The sequence below is a fragment of the Onychomys torridus genome, chromosome 18, assembly GCF_903995425.1.
Source record: "Onychomys torridus chromosome 18, mOncTor1.1, whole genome shotgun sequence".
Lineage (NCBI taxonomy): Eukaryota > Metazoa > Chordata > Mammalia > Rodentia > Cricetidae > Onychomys > Onychomys torridus.
In genome coordinates, this window is record NC_050460.1 from 60,725,897 (window position 1) to 60,749,144 (window position 23,248).

At 51.8% G+C, this 23,248-nt stretch overlaps 1 protein-coding gene across 5 annotated transcripts in view; it reads right to left on the reverse strand.

Moving 5' to 3' along the window:
* Positions 1-2,065: 2,065 nt before the first annotated feature.
* Positions 2,066-23,248, reverse strand: part of Slc37a1 (solute carrier family 37 member 1) — a 63,817-nt gene continuing 42,634 nt past the window's right edge. For all 5 annotated transcript variants that reach the window (XM_036168360.1, XM_036168362.1, XM_036168363.1 and 2 more), the window contains 10 exons: positions 19,027-19,158; positions 16,920-17,010; positions 15,329-15,391; positions 14,767-14,852; positions 13,855-13,903; positions 12,978-13,051; positions 12,302-12,380; positions 6,697-6,794; positions 3,543-3,607; positions 2,066-3,040 (listed from right to left, as the gene is read on the reverse strand). In XM_036168360.1, coding sequence (XP_036024253.1) covers positions 3,025-3,040; positions 3,543-3,607; positions 6,697-6,794; positions 12,302-12,380; positions 12,978-13,051; positions 13,855-13,903; positions 14,767-14,852; positions 15,329-15,391; positions 16,920-17,010; positions 19,027-19,158 — 753 coding nt within the window. In that variant the 3' untranslated portion in view covers positions 2,066-3,024. The remainder of the gene's footprint in view (positions 3,041-3,542; positions 3,608-6,696; positions 6,795-12,301; positions 12,381-12,977; positions 13,052-13,854; positions 13,904-14,766; positions 14,853-15,328; positions 15,392-16,919; positions 17,011-19,026; positions 19,159-23,248) is intronic.

Below are 23,248 nucleotides of genomic sequence, written 5' to 3' on the forward strand. Positions count from 1 at the left end.
ATCTCAGCTGAGTAGTGATGGTGCATACCTTTAATCCCAGTACTTGGGAGGCTGAGGCAGGTGGATCTTTGAGTTCAAGGCTAGCCTTGTCTTCCAGGATAGTCATGGCTACACAGAGAAACCCAGTGTTGGGAAAAAAAAAAACAAACAACAAAAAACAAACAAACAAACAAAAAAAACAAAAAACCCTCACAATGGGGTAGTTGTGCATGTGAACTCACAATGATTGTGACAGCATGCACAAGGCCTGTGCATGCACAAACCAGACAAAAACCCATCATGAGGAAAGGAGGTAGGCACAAAGAGAAGACCCATCCCTGGCTGAGGAGCTTCTGGAAATTGATAACTGCCAGGAGAGGGAGTAGAAAAAGCTCCTGGTCAGGAGAACAGAAACTCCAGCTCAGATGGAGCTGAGCATCCTAGGTGGGCTGGGCCAGTCATTTTGGCTTCAAGACAGGCTTACCTTAAGCCAGGCTAAAGAGGTGGGCAGAGTAGTTAGTCTGTTAATGAGACACTGTGCTTTTCCTTCTGAGAATCCCTGCCCTCAGCAGCTTACAGTCCACAGCCATGTGTGTGTGTGTGAGTGTGTGAGTGTGTGCAGCCTGTTTTTCTTTTTCCTTTTTTCTGTCGCTTTTCTCAGTCCATTCTTTTTTTAAAAATTTATTTATTATATATACAGTGTTCTGTCTGCATATATCCCTGCAGGCCAGAAGAGGGCATCAGATCTCATTACAGATGGTTGTGAGCCACCATGTGGTTGCTGGGAATTGAACTCAGGACCTTTGGAAGAGCAGTCAGTGCTCTTAACTTTTGAGCCATCTCTCCAGCCCATCTCAGTCCATTCTTAAATTCTTTTATTAATAAGACTAACTCCAGAGGGGACCCCCAAGTCCCCTGTATCACTAGGAGAACTGGTAACCTCTATAACTGGTAACAAACTGACAATCAAGTCAATGTCTGTAGAGATTTCATTTGCAGGAAAAAAAAAATTATACTTGTAACATTAAAAAATAAAACAACAGCAAATAAAAACAAAAACAAAAACAAAAAAACAACAAAAAACCCAAACAATGAGAACTAGGCAGCAGCCCAGAGATGGCAGTGGGCTTCAAGAGGCGCTCAGGGACAGGCTTTCCACCAGCTGTTGGTCTGCAGAACTTGGGGGTGCTCCACCTACCCCATGAGTCATGGCCTGTTGCTATGGATGCCTCAGCAGAGCTACCTTAAAGCATAGCCTCCCACCTATGAGAACATGCATCATGAGAACTTGGGCCATTGCAGATCCTGGGGACTGAATGCCCAAGTGCTCCTTCCAGTGTCCAGATGGCATTTCACTGTCAGGGACAGTGTTGGGATATTCATCACATCTCACAACTTACCAAATATCCAGAGCAGCTGGGAGGTGGTGGCGCACGCCTTTAATCCCAGCACTCGGGAGGCAGAGGCAGGCAGATCTCTGTGAGTTCGAGGCCAGCCTGGGCTACCAAGTGAGATCCAGGAAAGGCACAAAGCTACACAGAGAAACCCTGTCTCAAAAAACCAAAACAAGACAAAATATCCAGAGCTGTTGTTTACTGGGGCCCTGGCCCAGCCTTCTTCATGGAGCCAGGGTGCACTCCAATAGGGAGCCCCTCTTCTGTTGTAAAAGTCAGCAAACATGTCTTTTTAATGATTAATATTTTGTAATGATTAATTACATTAATTAACCTTTGTAATGATGAATATTTTCAACCTGATAGACTCTAGACTCACCAAGGGAAATGAGCCTCTGGGCACGTCACTGAAGAATGTTCTAGACCGGGTTACTGAAGTAGAAAGACCTACTTCAATGTGGAGAGCACCATTCCATGTGCGGTCTCAGACTGTATACAAAGGAGAGCCCAGCCGGGCACGAGCCGCCACTTCCCTGCTTCCCGACGGCAGATGCAATGTGCCCTGCCGCCTCCAGCGCCTGCCCGCATGCCTTCCCTGCCACAGGAGCCAAAAGAAACCTTTCTTCCCTTTAAGTACCTTTTGCCAAGTATTTTATTCCAACAACATGGAAAACAATTGATACAGTCTCCGGTCCTAAGAAAACCAAAGCGACGTAGTCTGTCTAGAAAGAATCATTTACGTCGTACTTGGGCTTTTATCTTTTAAAATAAAAACTCATTTATTTCAAAGAGTAGATACATACAATGGCCACAGAACAATCATAGTTTGTCTCAATAAATAACAAAATCCCATTTATATCTTTTAAAATCTCTATAGCACATTACACATTTAAAATAAATAATCCCTGTGGGTCTAGAAACAGCCCAGGTGTCTGGGGTAAGAGGGGTGGCTGGGTGGGACCCATTGCTTCTGGTGAAGCCCCTCCCTAGCTTCTGTGCTCTCTCAGTCCTGCAGGGGACCCCGGCATGAGCTTTGGGACTGGCCTTCCCAGCGCCCCTGTCTTGTTGGGGGGCTTATTGCTTCACACTCATCCACATCTTGACATGACCAGTTTCCTGGTTGGTACTGAGCATGGGTCTTAGTGACTGCTGGGTGTGGACTCCATCTCAGTTTCTGTCTGTAATTTGGCTTTCTCATGCTGTTGGTTAGTCGATGGGACATTTGTGACATGTCTTGTCCCTTCACCCTGCACATTCAGGACACAGGAGAGTGGGATGGCCTGGGCTCACAGGCCATAATCATTCTGCACTGGGTACCTGAGAGGGGTGGCCGGCCTGGGCGCTGCAGGCCAGTCCTTCCTGTCGCTGTACAGGTTAGAGTTCAGTGGCTAGTGGGCACCACGTACCTGCCAGGCTGGGGCTGGCTGGGCCATTGGGTCTTGGCCCATTAAGGCAGTGGGACACAGCCAGGCAGGCTCCCCACTGTCTGAACTCCATGTCTGTCTATCCAGCAAGTCTCAGGGTAGCTTGTGAGCCGCTCCCAGATGCACGTGCAAAGGCGAGTCTTTCTTTTTATGACAGGATCCTTCCTTTCAGCTTTTCCAAAGACAGTGTGTCTAAGACGGGCCCGGGCACTCCAGAGGACTTGTGGTCAGTGTTCCTTCAGCCTAAATGCAAAGGAGATGGTGACAGAGGGCCATATAGCAGATGCCAAGCGCACGGAGAATGTGCAGACCCTACTCAGGGCCAGCGTGGTGCCCTCCTCCCTGGGATGCTTTGCTTCGGGAGCTGGCTGGTGGGTGAACTATGCGCCCTTCCCATGGCTTCTTGGTGTCAGGGAGCGGGGAGGACAGGAGACTCTCTTGGCTGGGAAGGCAACTGCCTCACATTCCCCTCACTGGGAGTCTGAGGAGAGGTTCACAGAATCACACCCACACAGAGGCACTTATTATTATTTTTTTTAGCTGAGGATTGAACCTACGGCCTTGTGCTTGCTAGGCAAGCGCTCTACCACTGAGCTAACCTTACTCCAGGGGTACACAGAGGCACTTAATACACAAGAAAGGAGAGTGACTGGAGTGTGCCCAAACCGGGACAAGTGGTTAGCTCTCCCCTTCCCATCAGGCTGCCCGGATTGCCTCAATTCCAGAGAGGCCACTGTGGACTTACGGAGCCTGGATCCCTGCAGCCGGCCCTGGACAACTCAGTTCCTTGTGTATGAGGCGGATCAGGAACTGTACCCAAAACAGAGAAAAGACGCTGTCACCATGTGGGGACAGAGCAGAGGGCAGATGTGGCCTGTTGAGGCTCGCTGGACTGTGTAGTTCCCCTCTGAAGCACCCACAGGTGTATGCCCCATGGAGACAGTCATCAGAGCAGAGACCATGCCAGCACCTGGCCTGAGGCGAAGGCTGCCCCTCACTAAGTCCTCGGGATAATCCAGACACCTGCCCCCAAACAGGCTTTTAGCACAGACTTCACAACCGATCCAACCGCAAGAGGTCCCAAATGGAAACAAGAGAGAAAATGAAAGGGAGGTATAGTCCACGGTATGGAGCTACATGGAGGAACTCTGGAGCCAGGTAAGCAGGTCATGAGATGGGGTACCAGGAGGGCGAAGCAATGCCTCAGGACTAGCATGTTTTGTAGGGAGCCTGTCTGATGCCTAACCTCGTGTGTGTGTGTGTGTGTGTGTGTGTGTGTGTGTGTGTGTGTGTGTGTACGTGTGTGTACGTGTGTGTACGCCATTGGCAGCTTTCCACACAGTGCTAACTGCTAGGCTGCGAGCCATTGGCTTACCTGGTTAACTTCACACCCTTCATGTGCCAAAAGGCTCAGGGTAGTTATTCACCAAAGCAGAGTAATGGCTGGCTGCCACCTGCAGCTCAGGGTTTACCCTGCCACAGGCGCAGAGCTGGCCTCTGTGACTAACAGCAGATCACAAGCAGGTTCTGGGGCTGCATTGGAAGGGGACCCTGATAGGAGTCTCAGCTGCGGCCGGCATGTCCTTAAAGGGCAGCAGGCACCCTAACCCGGAGGGGTTTGGAGTAGGGGAGCGGGCAGTACAGGTCTGAGAGACCACTGCTGCTCCCCATCAGCTGCACACCAGGCCCCAGGTCTTGGCTCTCAGATGCCCTATGATCAAAGATGGAGGCCTGCGTGCATAAGCTAAGGAGAATGGGAATGTCCCCTATGCACAATACACTGTCCCCAGCACTTGGCTTGGCCCAAGAGCAATCACTGGACAGTAGTGGGAACGAGGAAATACCAAAACCAGGGTTGGTGGCAAAAGAATATTGCAGCAAATTGGGACTAACTCCAGCTCTAGCTCTAACTACCCAGGGCTGAGCTGGCAGCCTGCCAACACCACCACGCCCACCAAACACAATGTGTGGCAAGTGCTGGCAGAAGAGGCCTGTGGTGGTGAAACCGTACTGCCAAGAAGAAGGAAGAGCGAAAACAAGCGGGGCCTGTGGGTGTGCCACAGCCTGTGGGGGAGTCACAAGGACGCAGACCACCTTCCAACAAAGCTCTGTGCCCATGCAGGTGACAGTGACCAGCGGAGAGGGGACTGCCCACTCCCAAGGTGCTGGGGGCCTGAGTGGCCTGGGCTGGAGAGGAGACAACAGTCACAAGCCTGACCAATCCCACTGCCCCGGCAGCAGGAATGTGGTCCCCTAGCATCCCTGAGGAGGTGAGCTCAGGTCCTGGAGCCCTCAGCCTGACTGGGAAGGGGATAAAACTGGTTTATTTTAAGGAAAAAACACTGGAAAGAAGGTCTGCCAGAGCTTTAGGGCATTTATTTGCATATGTATAATTTGAGGAAGTCTCAGGCAGCCAAGCTCTAAACTGTTTTTAGTGCAGTGCTGGGCACCAGGGCAGGGTGAATAGGAAAGTGTGCTCTGCTGAGCCGCATCCCCAGCCCTTACATAGAGCTGAGGATGACCTTGACCTTCCAATTCTACTGCCTCTACATCTCAAGTGCTGTGGTTACAGGTGTGCAGTGCTGGGGATACAGGGGTGCAGTGCTGGGGTTAAAGGTGTTCAGTGCTGGGGATGCAGGTGTGCAGTGCTGGGGTTACAAGTGTGCAGTGTTGAGGTTACAGGTGTGCAGTGCTGGGGATACAGGGGTGCAGTGCTGGATTACAAGGGTTACAGGTGTGCAGTGCTAGATTACAAGGGTGCAATGTTGAAGTTACAGGGGTACAGTGCTGGGATTACAGGGGTGCAGTGCTGGGGTTACAGGGGTGCAGTGCTGGGGTTGCAGGGGTTAGAGGTTACATCACCACTCCCAGTTTAATATGGTACTGGGGACTGACCCCGAGGCTTTGTGCACACTAGGCAAGCACTCTACCAACTGAGCTACATCCCCAGCTTTTTTGGCTCTTCTCCAAGGCAGGGTCTCATTCTGTAGTCCAGGCTGGAGCTGTAACTTATTATACAGCTTGGGCTAGCCCCAAATTTGTGGCAGCTGTATGCATTCTGAGTGCTGGGATTATGGGCCAGGTGGGAGGTCTGTAGGTCAGTGGGCATGCTCCAAAGGGATTGTGGGACCCCAACCCCTTCCTCTTTCTCTGTTCTGTTTCCTAGGCATGCGGTGAGTAGTTCCTTTCCAGAGGTTAGCCTCATCACGGGCTGAAAGCAATCCTGGACCGAAATATCCCAAGCTGTGGGCCAAACTGAACCTTTCAAATCTGACTGTGTCCGGTGTTTGTTATAGCAACTGACACAGCAGGCAGCCTAGGTGGGGCTCTCTCTGTTCACCATCCGCTTTAGTTCCCCAGCAGGTCTGCCATCACTTTTGTCACATCATTTTATAATGGGGATGCGAGCGCTGGAGAGAAGGTTCAGTGGTTAAGAGCCTTGGCTGCTCTCCCAGAAGACCTGGGTTTGGTTCCAAGCACCTACATCAGGAGGCTCACAACTGTCTGTAACTTGAGCTTCAGGGGGTCTGATGCCCTCTTCTGGCCTCTGCATGCATGTGGTGCACATGTAAATCCTCAGGCGTACACATAAAATAATAAATAAAAAAATTGAAATGTGGACGTGGCGGCACAGAGAGGCTCAGTGACCTGTCACATGCTGGACGGATCCAAAGCCACGGATCTCCTCGCCTTTGATGCTCAACATCCCACAAAGAACAGCCTCGCTTGTTTCTGACTTACTCCCCACCACTGGAGACCGAAAAAGTGCTTAGTGAAGGCAGCATGACACACATTGCTAGGGATTGTGGGAGTACACAGGAAGACATTCTGTTAGGGTCTGTCCCACAGCTACAGGGCGGCTAAGTGAAGACGCATGGGTTAGAAACAAGGAGACCCACCAGTAAGGCACAGGCGTCTGCAAACATCAGCATGTAGAACACGTTGCTCCATCCTGAAGGGGAGATGAGCCCCGCCAGTAGGGGGCCCAGGGCGGCTCCTGAAACAGGCACACAGATACTGGTTAAGGAAGGCTAACAAGGGGGGACAAACTCAGTGTCGAGGAGGGAGCAACTGCCATAAACATCTTCTGGAGCCCATTCTAAAAGTAGGTATTGATCTTTGAAATGCCCACCCCGTCTGACACGCCATCACTATACATGGAGCTGGGTGTGTTGGCCCATGCCTTTAATCTCAGCACTTGGGAGATAGAGGCAGGAGGATTTCTGTGAGTTCAAGGCCAGCCTGATTATATAGTGAGTGCTAGGACTACATAGAGACCCTGTCTCAAAGAACCAAAAAAAAAAAAAAAAAAAAAAATGGACTTATGTAAAGGAACCTGAATCCAACATACAATCTCAGATACCCCTGCGCTCAGAAAACGTCACTGGATAAACCTGTAAGAAACACAGGACTTAGACCCTGCCGACATCAACCACCTGATTCTGACTGCCACAAGTCAGGGAGCTCCTTGTATTTCAGGGGGCTGCTGACCAGTTATTTGCAGAGAGCAGTGTGGCTGCATCTTACTTCAGTGGTTCAGAAAAACATGCCTGTACATCTGCAAAGCGTGTGTGCATAAGCGTGCACTTGCATGCACAATTGTGCATGTGCACAACTGCAAGTGTGTATGCATGTGTATTCACGTGTACAAGTTTGTGTGAGTGCATGTGTGCACATGGGCTCAGGTGTGCATGTGTGTGTACAAGTGTGGATGTGTGTGTACAAGCACACGGGTATATGCATGTGCACAAGTGTGTGCGTGCAATCATGTGTGAATGAGGATAAAGAAAATTCAAGATGCTTGTGAATTCTTTTTGCATTATATTTGTGAGTTGTTTTTTTTTCTCTTTTCTTCTTTTTTTTTTTTTTTTGCAAGTCTAAAATCATCACGTCAAATAAACTCTGAGAGATATACAAACAAAAGACATCTGCAGCGGGGATGTTTGCTGCAGTGTCTGGAGGACTTCCCTCACTGGGGGAGGGGGAGCGGGAGGAGGGAGGCGGGTGAATCTGACAAGGTGGCTTGTCCAGCAGCTACAAGCTAAGGCGCTTGGAGGATTGCCTCCAGGTTATTGATTGCAATGTAGTACCCGGGAGCGGAGGTACTTCATCCGCACTGACTGTTCCACGGGTGTGTACAGCACACACATTACCCTGTGATCTGGGAAGCTATTTGACACGCTTTTCCCATGTCTCAGCAAAGTTGCAGGCACACATCAGCTGCTCATGTGAGTTTGCTCTGTACATCCCGAAGACCATGGCGTGGACCACAGCTGAGTTTTATTTGTTTTTGTTTTTTGTTTGTTTTTTTTTTTAGCTGAGGATCGAATCCAGGGCCTTGCGCTTGCTAGGCAAGCGCTCTACCACTGAGCTAAATCCCCAACCCCACAGCTGAGTTTTAAAAATCATAAATCCACAGAGCTGAGGGCAGATGAGAGAAAAACAGGTGTGTGTGTGTGTGTGTGTGTGTGTGTGTGTGTGTGTGTGTGTTTTAAAGACAACAGTGGGCACAACCTGGGGACCTCTCCCCATAGCTAGGCTGGCCAAGCACACGACACAGGGGGAGGGGTTGCAGCCGGCAAAGGGCCATCATTTGTCCCCTCCACCACCTCAGTCCAAGTTCCCCCTCATCAGTGACTCAGTGATACCCCACAAAAGAGCAGTAGCTGAACCTCTGGGGACAGCAGACCCTATGAAGGGTACAGGGAAGGCAGCCAAGAGAGAACAGGGACCCAGGGAAAAGACCCGTCCCCAGCAGCCATCCATGCTCCAGTAATGGTAAGAACATCAACACCTGAGTACCCTACGGACAGGAAGATGCCTGCAGATTCCAGGCTGGTCTGTGAAGACAGGGGGCGCTCTCCAAGAGAAAGGGCTCCACAGTCACACTAGTTCAGTGGCTTATTCTCAAATACCAAGATGCAAAGGGGCAGCTTAGAGGCCCCAGAGCTGAAGAAGACCCAGCTGTGACCACATACATCCGAGCACACGTGGAAAGCTAACTGGAGTCTTACGAAAACCTCAGTTTTGCAGCTGAAGATCAGTTACCAGCAATTAATTCTCACCCACCACAGTGTCTGAGGCACTAAAGGGCAAAAACCACTAATGAGAGTTGAAAACATGACAGCTGAAACAAGAACCCAGAGGTTGACAGATAAAGTCAAGGACATCCGCGAGAGAGAACAAGAGAGACAGGAAGAACAAACAGAAAGGAAGAAACAAGAAGGAACAACCTGACAATCTGGAAACCTGACATTTGACTAGTGTTTTCCAGAAAACAAGACAGAAAATGGTAGCCAAACTTAGCAAAGAAACAACATCCCCCAAGATGCATGGCTTGCTTCCACATGGAAGCCTGCTAGGAATACCACGGTGCGTGCAGAAGGGTCTTTGGGTAAGAGGGAGACCTGAAGACCCAGAGGAGGAGAGCCAGGTCAGTGTGGAGAGCAGATGAGAGTGACAGCTGATATCTACTGCCAGCGATGGAAACTGAGAGACACTGGGGTTCTGGAAGAGGCCCTGACGTCAAGTGAAGATGGACCGCCACCCCAACACCACAGTCGTGCAAGCTCTGGGAATAGAAGGAAGCTACTAGATGACAGAGAAGCAGTGACCAGGAATCTAGCAAACAGGGCTCTGATAAAGAGAGAGGAGAAAGCAGTGTGGGGGACAGAGAGGGAGCAAAGTCTCTGTAGCTTAGTAGGCAGCTGTGTGGCCTGTCACCAAGGCTGCCAGATGGATGGCAGTAAGAAACAGACTTAGGCCGGGCGGTGGAGGCGCATGCCTTTAATCCCAGCACTCGGGAGGCAGAGCCAGGCAGATCTCTGTGAGTTCGAGGCCAGCCTGGGGGCTACCAAGTGAATTCCAAGACAGGCTCCAAAGCTACACAGAGAAACCCTGTCTCAAAAAAACCAAAAAAGAAAAAGAAAAAAAGAAAGAAAGAAACAGAGGGGTGCAGGGCAGAGAGTGTGGAAGAGCCGGATCTAGCTTTCTTGGGTAGAGGACATGAGATGGTGTCTAGGCTGCCGAGTCTAGGAAATTCACATATGCGGTAAGGCTAGGAGCAGCAGCTGGGAGGGACCAACTTTAAGGAGAGGGCTTGGGCAGGCAAAGCCAGGGCCTGTCCCAGTGTATCATGAAAGCTCTTAGGACCATTAGTCCCTGAGGCTACATTATGTATTACTTTGATAAAATAAAACCTTGAAAATACCCCTGGCTGTAGCTAACTGTCCTGCACACACATGTAAGAAAGGCAGCCTTGGGTCCCACTGAGATGTCACTCTGGACACTGCAAACACACGAGCCAGAAGGCACCTCCAACTTGGAGAAGGTACTGGCTGGTTTGGGATCAGTTGAGCTGTGCCTTTGCCTAACCCCGAACTGACTAATAGACCCGAACACTTGACAAGCACTAGGCGCAAACACTTCCCCGTGTGATGCTTTTGCTAAAGTGGTGTGCCGTCCCTCAAGCCTTCTTTTGCTTCATCTTGTGGGTAGTGGGCATGAGAGACACAGAGCTGGGACTTTATGGAGGACCAGTGTTCATGCTGTTTCCATGGTGACTGGCTACTGAGTCCCTGGGCACTTGAGCAATCAGGGAAGCATGGAGGGCTGGGGTCCAGGAGTCCAGCCCATCAGGTTCCAATGTCAATGCTGTAGAAACTCAGGTGGGCACGGGCTTTGAAGGGGGGTAGCACGTGATGCTGGGGGGAGGGGAAGCCTCACTGGCCTGCTGCCTCCTTCTGTTTGGAACATGGTGCTTTCCTCCTCCGCCACGCCACCGGCATGCGGTAGCGAGGTCCACCTCTTCAGCGAGGCAGCCTCTCTCCTCTTAGCCTCGTGTTTGAGGTGCATGTCAAGAGAGAAGCATTTTTCCACTTCCTTCCTGATTCTTCTTTGATCCTCTGCTTTACTGTAGTGCTCAGGCTCCTGGCAGGACTCCATGTTAGCTTAAGCATGGTGTCTTGGGAGCAGCGGATTTCTGTGGGAGAGAGAGGGGAGGAGGGACTGCGGGGGGGGGGGGGGGGGGGGGAGCACATCTAAAGTTTCGTGAAGTCTCTCTTGGGCTGGGTGAACTGGGAGAATGGTGGACCACTCCTCACAGGAAGGGTTGTGCTGCTTCTGAGACCCATCACCAGGCACAGCAACCAGCAACCGAGCCCACTCCCTGCTGTGTCCCAGACACGCCCCAGGGGCCAAGAGGGGCCCTGAAAGGCATCATCGGGTTAAGTGGCCACAGATGCCATCCAATATACCTGAATCACCTCCAGATCCAACAAAATAAAGGAACCGATGCTGAGGACTAGCTGGGTCTGACCTTGGTGACCAGCTAAGCCGAAGCCTGGCATTGTTGACAACAGTGACCTTCCCCATGCCTCACAGAACACACTAAACTCTCACAAGAAGAAGTCCTGGAGGTGGCGGTGGGGGACGGAACAGAGATGAGGTTCCTGTGACTGGGAGGGCTGCCAGTCCTACCTGGACGAACCTCTCTGCCACAGCACTGACCCTGGGGGACCACATCTGTGAATGCACCGTTCCCTGAACAGGAGGCCGCTGAGGCCTTGCCTGTGACTACAGTTGCCTTGGACCAGCATCAGTGCAGCTCACTAATGATGCCGCTCCCATCTAAGGAAGGGCAGCGGAGGGTGTCTCTGCCTTCCATCGGCTCAGGTTGTATTTGCTGTGGGTGGGGTCCAAAGGCGATGGCTTCTGGGATTTCCCAGCTCGGTGTTTTAACAGACCCTAGCTGTCTGTGCCCTGAGGAGGACCAATTTGGATCTGGAATGCCCCAAAGAGCCACATGTTAACAGCCTCTGATGCTGTTAAGAGTTGGTGGCACATTTAGGACATAGGGCCTAGTGGAGGAAGTCAGGTCATGGGGTGTACGGCCACCCCTTCTCTCTCCCTGCTGTGAGGGGTGTAGCATGGTGTACCCATCATGCTTTCCTTCTCACAGGCACAAAACAATGGGCCAACTCGCCACGGACTAAAATCTTCAAAACTGAGCTAACACAAACCTTTCCTCTATTCAAGTTGATCGTCTGTGGGATTTTGTTACTGTCATGCAAAACCCACTAACACAGGGATGAGCTGTTTACACTGCCACTTTTTGACACTCCAGAATGTGTTGACCAATCTCAGCGAGGTGGGTGACGGGACCATGTGTACTTCTGGGTTGATCCGTTTTCCCATAATCAAATTGAAATAAGATCCTGTCTTTCCTGATGAAAAGTCAGAGCCTAAAGTTTCTCAACCCCTGGGTCAAATTAGAGCCTGGCGGCACATTCTCTCCCACCGAGGAAACAGATCCAGCCACCCACAGCTGTCTTCTCTGAAGCCATATTACGGCCTCCACAGCCGACTCCCCTGAGCATCTAGGAGCAGCCAGTCCTGACACTGGCGTCAGAGCCTTGGGCACCTGATAGTTAGGGACAAAAGCTTTCCTCCTTCCTCACATACAGCTCTTGGGGAGTTGTGGGGGTGGGGGCGTTCTCTACATACCTACAGACCCAGTGCCGTCGATGATGGCCGTCACGGTGGACAGGGCATGAGAGTTCCCTTTCAGACTTTTGTGAGTCCCCTGGGGGAGTGGAGGAGAAGGGTGTGAAACACAGGCAGATAAGGAGTGAGAAATAAATCTGCCCCTGACACATATGACCTTTACACAGAACAACCTCCTTAGGAAGTCCTATGCCACCTTGTGAGAAGCTCCGAGGGCTTCTAAGAGACAAAAATCCTTCAAAATACCTGCCCAAGCATATTTAGTTATTTGCGACTGTCTTATTTAGTCTAAAGGATTCAGTTAGACTCTCTCCTCTGCTTCTTTCTTTTTTGTGCTGACCATTTTGTTCATTCTGGTGTGGATCCTTCCAGAATATTTCATGGGTACTTAGCCATGTCTGCACACTCATGCCCACCCAAGGGATAAGCTTCCTATGGGCAGATTCAGAAACACACCTAACACCAGGGCCAGGCAGGGCCAACCTGCTGCCTTGGGTAGATGGCATAGGGTGAAGAGGATTGGTCAAAGCTGTGTTGGGCCTCTCAGCTGGGCACTCTCTATTGACCATTCAGGGATAGGATTGACACTTCTTATGGGAAGAAGAGGTGGCAAGGCACAACTGTGAACGAAGCTTTACCCACTGAGGCAGTGCTGGCTCTGAGTGTGGTGACTCACCAGGTCTGCAGAGACGGCGGTGGTGATCAGCGCATAGGGCCCGCTGACCAGGGCCCCACTGAGGAGCAGCATGGCTGTGGAGGACAGAGGGGACTCAGAACAGAGCCTTCCGGGCTCGGCAGTCTACTGGTGAGGGCAGCCACTTCCAGGGCAGGAGCCCAGGAGACAATCTCCAGGGTATGGTTTCTGTACTGTGCCTGGGGATGCACTACCGTGCTTCCCCAAAGCCTGAGAGTCCTTGGGGGGCTTGGAGTTCCCTGGCCTCATGGACAGTCGCTGATGATGGTTCTAGGAGGGGATGAGAGCTTGAGCGGACCAAGGCCAGGCCAGCACTGGGTCTATACCACAGTCCTTGCAGCCACAGAAGGGACTGCCTGTCTTCACCACAGGCAGGGATGCTGAACACATGGCCCCTCCCTTCAACTGCACGAGCTCCTTTTCCTGAAGGGACTCTGGGTCCACAGGAAACCCCACCTCGACTGGCAGAGTGCTTTCTAGGTCACTTGCAATAAGACCATCCTCTGCACCACTTCCTCCAGTCTTGGCTTCCAGGGCTGTGGCTAATGCCCGATCCCCAGGCTGAGCAGGCTCCCCATCCCCAGGCTGAGCAGGCTCCATTGAGCAGCTCCTCCTCTTGACACCCAGAGCTGAGCACTGCTGGGCCAAGTGGCCATACTTATCCACACTGACTGTCACATCTGCACTGTTCAGGTCCATGCCCAGAAACTGGAGCCTAGCCTCTCCCCCAAAGGGACATGGGACCATACCGCTCAGTTACCTCAACTTAATGCCTCTGGATTATTTTTTAGTTTTCATGTCATGAGGTTGTATGGACAGACATATGCGAGAATAAGTGATGAGGCCTTGTGTTACTCACCTATGGTGGCTTCCAGTCCCATTTTGCTGACGGAGGAGAAGACATAGAGCTGTGGGAATTAAGAATGAGGAAGAGCCGACTCAGCCCAGGCAGCTGTAGGGGCAGCTGTTGGGAGCCTGTGCTTTAGAAAGGGAGCCCACAGGGACCTGCTGGCTGAACATGTAGCTCTGGGCCTTGGGGAACTCTCAGGGTGGGACTCTAAGTGCCCAGGGCTGGTGGGCAGGACACTGAACAGTTCCCAGCTCCTCATCTGAGGTCTGAACCTGCCTGTCCGAGCACTGTACCGTGGGATTCAGTCCTCCTTGCAACGAGGCCATGCTGCTCATAATGTCTTAAGGATTGCCTCCTAGGGCCTGAAGCCTTCGAGGACTCAGAACTAGGCCATGTTCCAGGGACAGTGACAGCCCTGGGGAGAGAGGCCTGTGGACAAATACAATGTGGCAACAGAGTGACCCCTCATGTCACCAACGGCAGTGGCAGACCGGCACCACACCAGCTCCACATAGCCACACTGTGGGGTGATGCCACTCCCGACCAGGTGAGGAATCTGAGACCGGAAGTCACCTGCCCAAGGTCACGCGCTTCTCAATGCTTGCAGGATGAGCCTGGCATGATCAGGCTCATTGAGCCTACAAGGCAGGGATGACACACAGATCCCAAGAGACAGGCAAGGGTGTGACCGGGAAGGGGGACGGAGATGAGTATGGGGGACACCCCATGGAGAGGAGCAGCCCATGAGAAACCCAGGGTGAGGGAGAAGCATGGTGTGTGCGCAGCCCAGGGGCTTGAGGCAGTCGGGCCTGAAGGAGGCTCTGTGCTTCCGGCCAGGGACAAGCCGGGCTTCTAGGGATGTGGAACTTGGGCCGGGGGTGGGCAGTGGTGGCTGGCGGAGACGATGAAGCCAGGACTCACAGTGGGTGCTGCTAGCAATAGCATCAGAGCGCAGGTAGAGGCCCGCTTTTCCAGGCGGTCGGAGATCACACCTGCGAGGATCCCACCTGTGACAGAGAGGGGACGGCCTCAGGAGCTGGTGCTCGGCACACGCTCCCCAGAGGAGACTGAGTCACAGGGGCAAGAGCTTCCCTGAGCCTGTCCCCAGTGAGCAGCAGAGAGTGGCCACGTGGGGCCTGCCTAACAGGACTCATCTTGCATGGGCTCATCCATGGGAGTCCCAGGGTGCTTAGGGTCAGGCTTGAGGGCAACGCCCTTTACCTGGTATGTACTAATGCCACCACCTGCCGGGTGTGTGCATGTCATTTCTGAGGGCAGCTGTCTCAAGAGCCCTGTGTCACATGGGCCCTCCCAATAGCAACACTAACTGGAACAGGGATTGAGGGATTGTTTTTTGAGACAGGGTCTCACTGTGTAGGCCGGGCTAGCCTCACACTTGCCGCCCCGCTGCTCCAGAGTGTGTCATCCACCCAGCTTTGCTGTTAGGTTCTGGACAAAGTGCAGCCAACGGTCTGGAACTCACCAAAGATCCCGCCCACGTCAAACAGTGTGGACAGCTCCCCAGCTTTCTTGGCATCCAGGTGATCTGTGGAACGAGCAGCATATGAGCCAGTGAGGACGCGTCCTTGGTGATTATCCCAGAGGGACCCACGCAGGACTCTGCCCCATGAGCAGATTTGCATCAGAAGTCACCACCTGAACTCAGATTTAAAAAGGAGGTTGGCTGATGCGTCTCACCCCAGTTTGGCACTGCCTGGCCATCCTTTGCCTTTCGCTTGGCCACCACAGGGGCATCAGCTCAGGAAAGAGGGCGAGTACAGGAAGCTACCTGGTGTGCAGATGGTTTGAGGTCAGAGGCAGGGCTCCCTGAGAGCAATGGCCAAGAACACTCAGCAAGTCATCCAGTGAAACTGAGCATGTGGTACCGTGTGCTACCAGACACCCTCCCCCCAACCCGGGTGGGGGGGAGGGAATGACTAGAGCCTTCTGGTGCCTCAATGGCAGGATGTCCTTCACATCCCTTTGCTTCCAGCTGGATGGATGCTGACTAGAGACAGTTGGGAAGCACTTGGCTGGCCAGACCCATCCCTCTCACTCTGAACGCCACCTGCAGGGAACTGGGCTTGGCTCAAACCAAGACTCAAACTGGGCATCCAGGAAATTCAACATTCCAGTCAAGACTGTTCCCTGGTGAAGGGAGCATGGCCTCCTGCTGAGACTCCTCCTTAGACTGTACTCTGTGCTTGAGATGACGTGGTGGGTGTTAGGCAGGGCCCTGGGCCCTGAGGGGGCTCCTTGCAGCCTGCTCACCCACCTTCTTTTCTTTTGCAGCTTGTCCTTATTAGCCATGCCCCCAAAAGGTCCCTTTGCTGCCTCCCCAGCTTCCCTGGCTGAGGTGACACTCCCTCTAGCTTTGGGCTCTGGTCAACCTTGATGTGGCCCTATGACACCTTTGAAATCTGACTCCCCATTCTCAAAACCCTCCTTCCTGGGCTGTAGCCAGAGCCCAAGGCCAAGGCTCTGATTTTCCCCCTGCTTCAGTATGCCCTGTGAGCCCCACCCCATCAGTACGGGAACCTGAGACAGCCCTGACTTGGTCCCGGGGAACTACTGATCCCCTTGTCCCACTACACACAAATGATACACAGCTATATAGTACTATTTCCTGGAACATCCTATTAGGATCCACAGCTTCAGATGGTCTTGGACTCTGGCTATCTAAGACAGGCTGTCAGCCCTCCCACAAATCAGAACGCACCCCCAGAAACAGTTTTAGGTCAGATTTCTAAGGATGTCTTATCTCAATTCCCAGTGGCCACGCTCCTGCTTGCTGGCTGCTGTGCTCCAAAGCCTAACATGGCCCAGATTTAAAAGCAGGCAGCCTCCGAGAACTACAGAGGGGTCACGATGTCGGGGACGAGCCCAGTGAAGATTATTACCAGAGCCACAAAGTGTGCGCGCCTCTACATCCTCTCCCATCGGCTGAGCATACCATCCCCATCCACTCACCCACCGTGTGTGGGTCCCTGTTAGGAAGCTCCGGCCCAGCAGGTGTAAAGGAGTTCTGGGCAGTCAGCGCACAGAACTGAACCTCACTTCCGGCAAGCACTCACCTACACTGGTGATGTACAGCGGCAGCCAGAACAGGAATGTGTAGCTGACCAGCTTGGCGAACAGCAAGCAGAGAGAGAACTCAATCACGCCCTGGAAGAGAGAGGTGACTGTCAGCTCCAGGAGTGAGTATAAATGGCTACTCCCCTGCCGACGTGCTATGTTTCTATAAGGTTCAACCTTGAGACGGGGAGGCAAACCCCAGGAGCTCCAGAGCACACACTCGCCTGGCCGCCTGGAAGGCAGAAACCCGGTGTCCACATCCAACAAGAGCCAATGGGAATATATATTGATGAGATAGTGATGGCAAATGATGGCCAGTGATCTCCTCCTGCGGGGAGGAGGGATGCTCATCAAGACTCAGGAACTGGGCTGGGGAGATGGCTCGGTGTGGAAGAGCACTTGCTGTACAAGCAGACCCCGAGTTCACATCCCCAGCACCCACATAAAAAGCCAGGCATAGCTGTGCATGTCTGTAACTCCAGCACTGGAGGGTGGAGATAGGCAGACCCCAAGAACTCACTGGTCAGCTATCTAGCCAAATCGGCAAGTTTCCAGTTCAGGGAGAGACCCTGCCTCAAAGTAACAAGGGTGGGGAGCGGTAGGTGGTGACACCCGACATCTTCCCGTACATACATGGCCTCTGCATATATGTACATGGGTGTGTGCACCTGCACATATGGATACACACACATACACACACACACACACACACACACACACACACACACACACACACACACAGAGAGAGAGAGAGAGAGAGAGAGAGAGAGAGAGAGAGAGAACCCTATCATCACCACCACTGGTGTTTTTCAGTTGTTATGGCAGGGGGATGGGAGGGAGTGTATGGTCCACCATTAGCCCACTACATGCCTGGCATGCTCCGCACTGGGATGAATTCATCTCACTTCATCCTCAGATCAACAGATGGCACTGCACCAGGGGAGGAGCCCAGTGATGGGCAAACAGAAGCTCAGTGGGGATGCTCAGGCCAGCTAGCTGGGCAGGGGCTGGGGGAGCATGAGAGCTGTGCCAGGCCTCCAAAGCCTGTCCTGTCCACACTGCCCTGTGACCTGCATTTCCATGCTAGTCTGCTCCCCAGCCGATGTCTGCAGAAGTATTTGGGGGCATCAATCTACACCAGTAGGGCACTACAGAAGGGCTGCCAGCCCCCTAGTAAGAACACGGTCTTAGAAATGAGGTTCATAGCCGGATGGTGGTGGCACAAGCCTTTCATCCCAGCACTCGGGAGGCAGAGGCAGGCGGATCTCTGAGTCTGAGGCCAGTCTGGGCTACAGAGTGAGTTCCAGGAAAGGTGCCAAAGCTACACAGAGAAACCCTATCTTGAAAAACAAAAAACCCAACCAACCAACCAACCAACCAAACAAACAAATTAAAAAAGGAAATGAGGTTCATTTAAAACTGTCATCTTCCATTGGCTGGCTGTGAGGCCTGTTCAGGAAGCCGGTGCCCAGGTCTGTGCTTGAGCTGTGGAGACTGGCCAGGGCTCACAACTATCAACAGTGAGATTGCTAACTCAGGGCATTGTGGGAGCCAGCTGATACTAAGGGCCAGAGCATAGTCAGGTCCAGCTGTTCAGGACCCTAGCAAACTGCTGGGTATTCTTCTGTAACATCTACTCCTTCATGCCTTGCCTTCCCTGTGGCCACACGCCACACTAGGCACTCACTCACTGTGATGTGAAAGGGAGTATGCTCAGTAGAGCCACAGGTCAGCGAGCACAGGGTGCCTCCTGGGTAGCACCCTGTCCCCTTAGAGCCGGAAGGTAAGTAACTGGGAGGGCAGAGGGCCAAGAGGGACAGAAGGTATCATGGGTGCAGACCAGAGCTGTTTTTCAAATGAAAATATTTGTCAAATTTAATCTATGAAGTTTCTGAGTGGAAAAATTAATTTCAAAATGATAGAAATGATAGTACAAACAAAGAGTTCACAAACACAGCCACATTTATCCCAGAGTGACCAGCCACACTGCTAACACAGGACGGGAGGATCTGACCCACCAACCACACAGACACACACTTGTCTTTCAAACTCACCAAGGCCCAGCGCTCTCCCGCGGTATGTTCTCTCCCTGGCATGCAGACTCACCGGGATCCTCAGGGCTCCTGTGAAGCTGATGGCCGCCATGCTGCTTCTGCTGTCACCGGGAAGGACGACGATGTGGCTGGGGTGGAGGGGGCTCTTCCCATCAGAGAGCAGTAAGCATTGCAGCTCTGGGTCCTGGACACAAAAGGAACAGGGGTGTCTGGCTGAAGTGAGGACAGAATTCTAAGCGAGTAAGTCACCTGGTTTCCTGCTCAAAGCCTTAGGAACGCATATGGGTGACACTGTCAACCCCATGGTCACATCAGCTGTTAGTATCCACCTGGCTCATGAAATGCCACTAACTCATAAAACTCTTTGGTTTAGAAATGTGAAAAACAGAAAAAGGAACCCCATGTCGATGCGGAGAAAGATCAGTGGGTTAGAGCACACCCATTTGGAGGGCGTATCTTGTACCCACACATCTGGAAGATTCTGGTAACAGAAGATTCTTAGCATCTCTTAATAGAATCAGATATTTCCAGTATGATCTTATCAGATGTGTCCAGCCTGCTGTGCAGGGCTGACATGTCACCAAAGATAACTCAGGAATGCACCCAACACAAAATTATAAACATACATAAAACATGAAGAGATTTTGTAAGTGTGTATGCGTGGTTTTTGTTTGTTTGTTTAACTCAATTATACAGTTCTCTGGCATAAACCTTGCAGATGACAACATGGTTGAACATGCCTGAAGGCATAGTTTATGTATCTGTCTACAGCAGTAGGGTGCTTTTCTAGAAAGAGAGAAGCTAAACTCTAAACCAGCAATGTGGTCACTGTGTGGTAGAATAAGGTAATTTCATGGACTTGCTGGTGAGGAATTCATCACAGGATCTTGGACATTGCAAGGAGTTCACAGTGGACAAACGTTGCCAGAAGCGATGTTACTTTAAATTTTACAAGCCAGTTCTGAGATCTGTGCCTTCTGATGCTGGGGACATTCCTAAGGGACAGAATTTTTGCTCACTGGAGCAAAGCAGAGAGATCCCAGCTCTGCATGGGGTTTTAAGTCAGAGCGAGGGTGATATAAAAAGGCTTTTCCCGAATGAACCATGAATCCCAGGGGCTTAAAAAGGAGTGTTCTGGGTACTACAGATGTGCTCTGGGTACTACAGATGTGCTCTGGGATCCAACAGCTACTGATGCATTTTATTTGTCTTACTGTAACCCATGTAAGGTGAATTCAAACAACAGTAGATTTTTTTTTTTTTTTTTAAAGAAAGACGATGGGGCTGGAGAGATGGCTCAATGGTTAAGAGCACTGGCTGCTTTAGTGGAGGACCAGGCTCATTTCCAGCATCCACAAACGCCTGTGCCGCTAGCTCTAAGGCTCCAATGCCCTCTTCTGGCCTCTGTGGGAACTGCACACACATTTCAATACAGACAAACAGGCTCTCAAGCACACATATTAAAAAAGATGAAAGCTAGGTGGCAGGTCTGACATGCAGACACTCAGCATTCTGTAGGATGGACACATCAGCCGGGCCAGGATCACTGACCAGGAGGGCATTTTCACACTGAACCTGTGTGCAACCAATACTTAAGAAGGAAAATGATAGGCTCAGGTGTGAAGGAGGGACACATTCCGTTCCCCACACGCACAGGGCTGCCACTCACATTGGGAACTGTCTCTCCCCTCTTGAATCAAGTCAGGTGTCCAGCTTGGGAGACTCTCCATTAGTTCTCTACCGTACTTAACACTGGCTCCTCTGAGACCCCATTGCTGGGCTGGCTGAACTGCAAAAATCTCTGAACAGCTGCAGGCTGCAGCATAGTCCCCGGGGACCAAGCTGAGACCTGAAGGACTTCACAGGCCCTTATAAACAGAAAGAGGCCTGGCCAGGGGTAAGGCACAGCAAGCCACAAGGCAGTGCGCAAGTGCAGAGAGTCCACCTAGCCAGGAGAGGAGCAGTCTGTGACCTGGAGAGCAGTCAGAACAGGCCAACCACAGAAAGCCCACCTGCTCTCCTACAAGTAATGCCTGGGAGTGTACAGTGCCCTAAAGCGCCACCTGCTGGGCTGTCTTAAAGCTGCAGACCCAGACTGCTCTGCCTCTAGGGGAGGCTCATTCCCTCTGCAGGTTGGCAGAACTAGGAAAGTAAGTTAGTGGTACGTCTTCTAAAACAAGCAAAAGGGACTGCTATTTCCTTTCAGAGTGAACAAGGAGCCACTGGCTAACAAGAGACAAATCCTAAGGGGGCAGGGGATGGGACGGGGCTCCTGCCTCAAACACTCAATAAGCAGGTTCCGTGTGTGCTCCAGCCTGAGGGCTGCATGATGAATGAGGTTTCTTCAGCTGGAGCCCTGCTCTTGACTTACGTTCCCAAGAGCAAAGATTGTTCCAAAAGAACAACTCTCTCTCTCTCTCTCTCTCTCTCTCTCTCTCTCTCTCTCTCTCTCTCTCTCTCATACACACACACACACACAACACACACACACACACACACACACACACACACACTGTAACTGAAACGCCTCACTTGGTTGTGCCTGTAGTCACACTGTGGGACACCTGTCCTTGGTGAGGTCTGTGCTTCCCATCCAGCAAGCAAGGCACAGGTAAATGGGCTCGCCACCCTGAGGCTCATGTGGGGTCTCAATAATGTCTGAGCCCTGGCCAGTCAGAGATGCCAATGATGAAGAGGACAAGGGGCCACAGAGATGGGAATTATGACCACCTCAAGGCAACCATCACCAGCCCACGAAGACCTAAGGGGGCTCCCCGTGCAGCCACATGTAACCTCTGCATCAAGCCTTGGGCCTTGCATGAGCAGCAGTGAGCGGCACCTGAGGTCAGGCTGGAACACTCTGGGAAAGGGGACAATCAGAGGGCCCTGCCAGGTTTGGGGACACCCCACTACATATCCAAACCCATGGTAAGCACAGAGGCAGGGGTTTGCTCAAGACACCATGTGAGCAGAGCCAGTCCCCACTGTAGTCGGCGTGAATAAGGTGACTGCGCTGCTATGTACTTGGCTTCTTGGTGGCAGTGAACAGACTTGTGGAGGGTAGAGAGAGAGAAGACAGAGGTAAAACACTGAAGCCAGAGCGAGTCTTTTCAGGTTGGTCACCACAAAGAACAAAATGTCAGCCTTCACAGTCACCGCAGAGGAGGGTCACGGAGGTGAGAACATTAATCAAGATGTGACATTGAAAAATAAAAGTCAAGGGATCTGGAATTTTTGCAGGCACGCCCAACCTCTTGACACTGAGACACAATGCTGTCATCAACAAAGTCCACATTTGAGAACCGTGCATGGGGCTGCATCCACAACTATGCTGGGATTCAGTGCACGGGGCCTCTGGGCTGCAGGGTGGACAGATCTGTAAGCATTTCGGTTCACTAGCCACAGCCCACACTCTCCTTAAAGTGCAGAGACCAGGATGCATGTATGGGACATCATGTGTCTTCCTTCCCACACTTCAAACACCATAAATAAATTTCTCTGGGCAATAAAGACAGTGACAGCAGGCTTAGTGCATTGATCCTTCAAGCAACCTGACTTCAAAATGAAAGAACACGGCCATAACTTCAATGACTAAATTGCTCCAGGAGGCTCTGCTCAGGAAGTCAATGAACTGTCTGAGCAACTGAATCCAGAAGAACTGCATGAGAGAAGGGCAGGGAGAAAAGCCAGGCATGGGCAGGGGCTTCTGGGCTTGTTCTGGGGTATGGATCAGGAACTTAGGACTTTTGTGCCTCAGTTTCTTCATCTAGAAAGCAGAGGAAAGGTAAGAGATGCCCTTTACGACATTGGTCACCTTTTCTTGGGCCTGTGACATGAACTCTTTGTATCACTGTGTGCGCTTCCTGTCCAGTGTGCCCAGACTTGCAACGGCCACCTGCCATACAGCTGTGTTGCAGTGACACCTGCTGGGCCCAGCTGGAACAGCACCTGCCTGCCCTGCCTCTCCACCTGGGGTACCAGGTGACCGAGGCCTCTGCCCACTTCCCATCTGCATCTTCCTCCTCAGCCCCAACACAATCATGAGCAGTGGGCTCCTTGGCTAGCAAACAACTCTTAGATGGATGAACGGCTTTCGGAAGTTGATCGAAGACATATAAGTTTAGCTGACTGTCCAGAGAAAAGGCACCAAAGGTACCTCAGATGCCCTTTAGGAATACAAGCAGACCCAGTGGTTTAAAGAACCTGGATGCCTGAGACATGACTGAGGCACAGGGACAGCCAGTGGGCCCACAGGACTTGGAGATGCTTCTGAA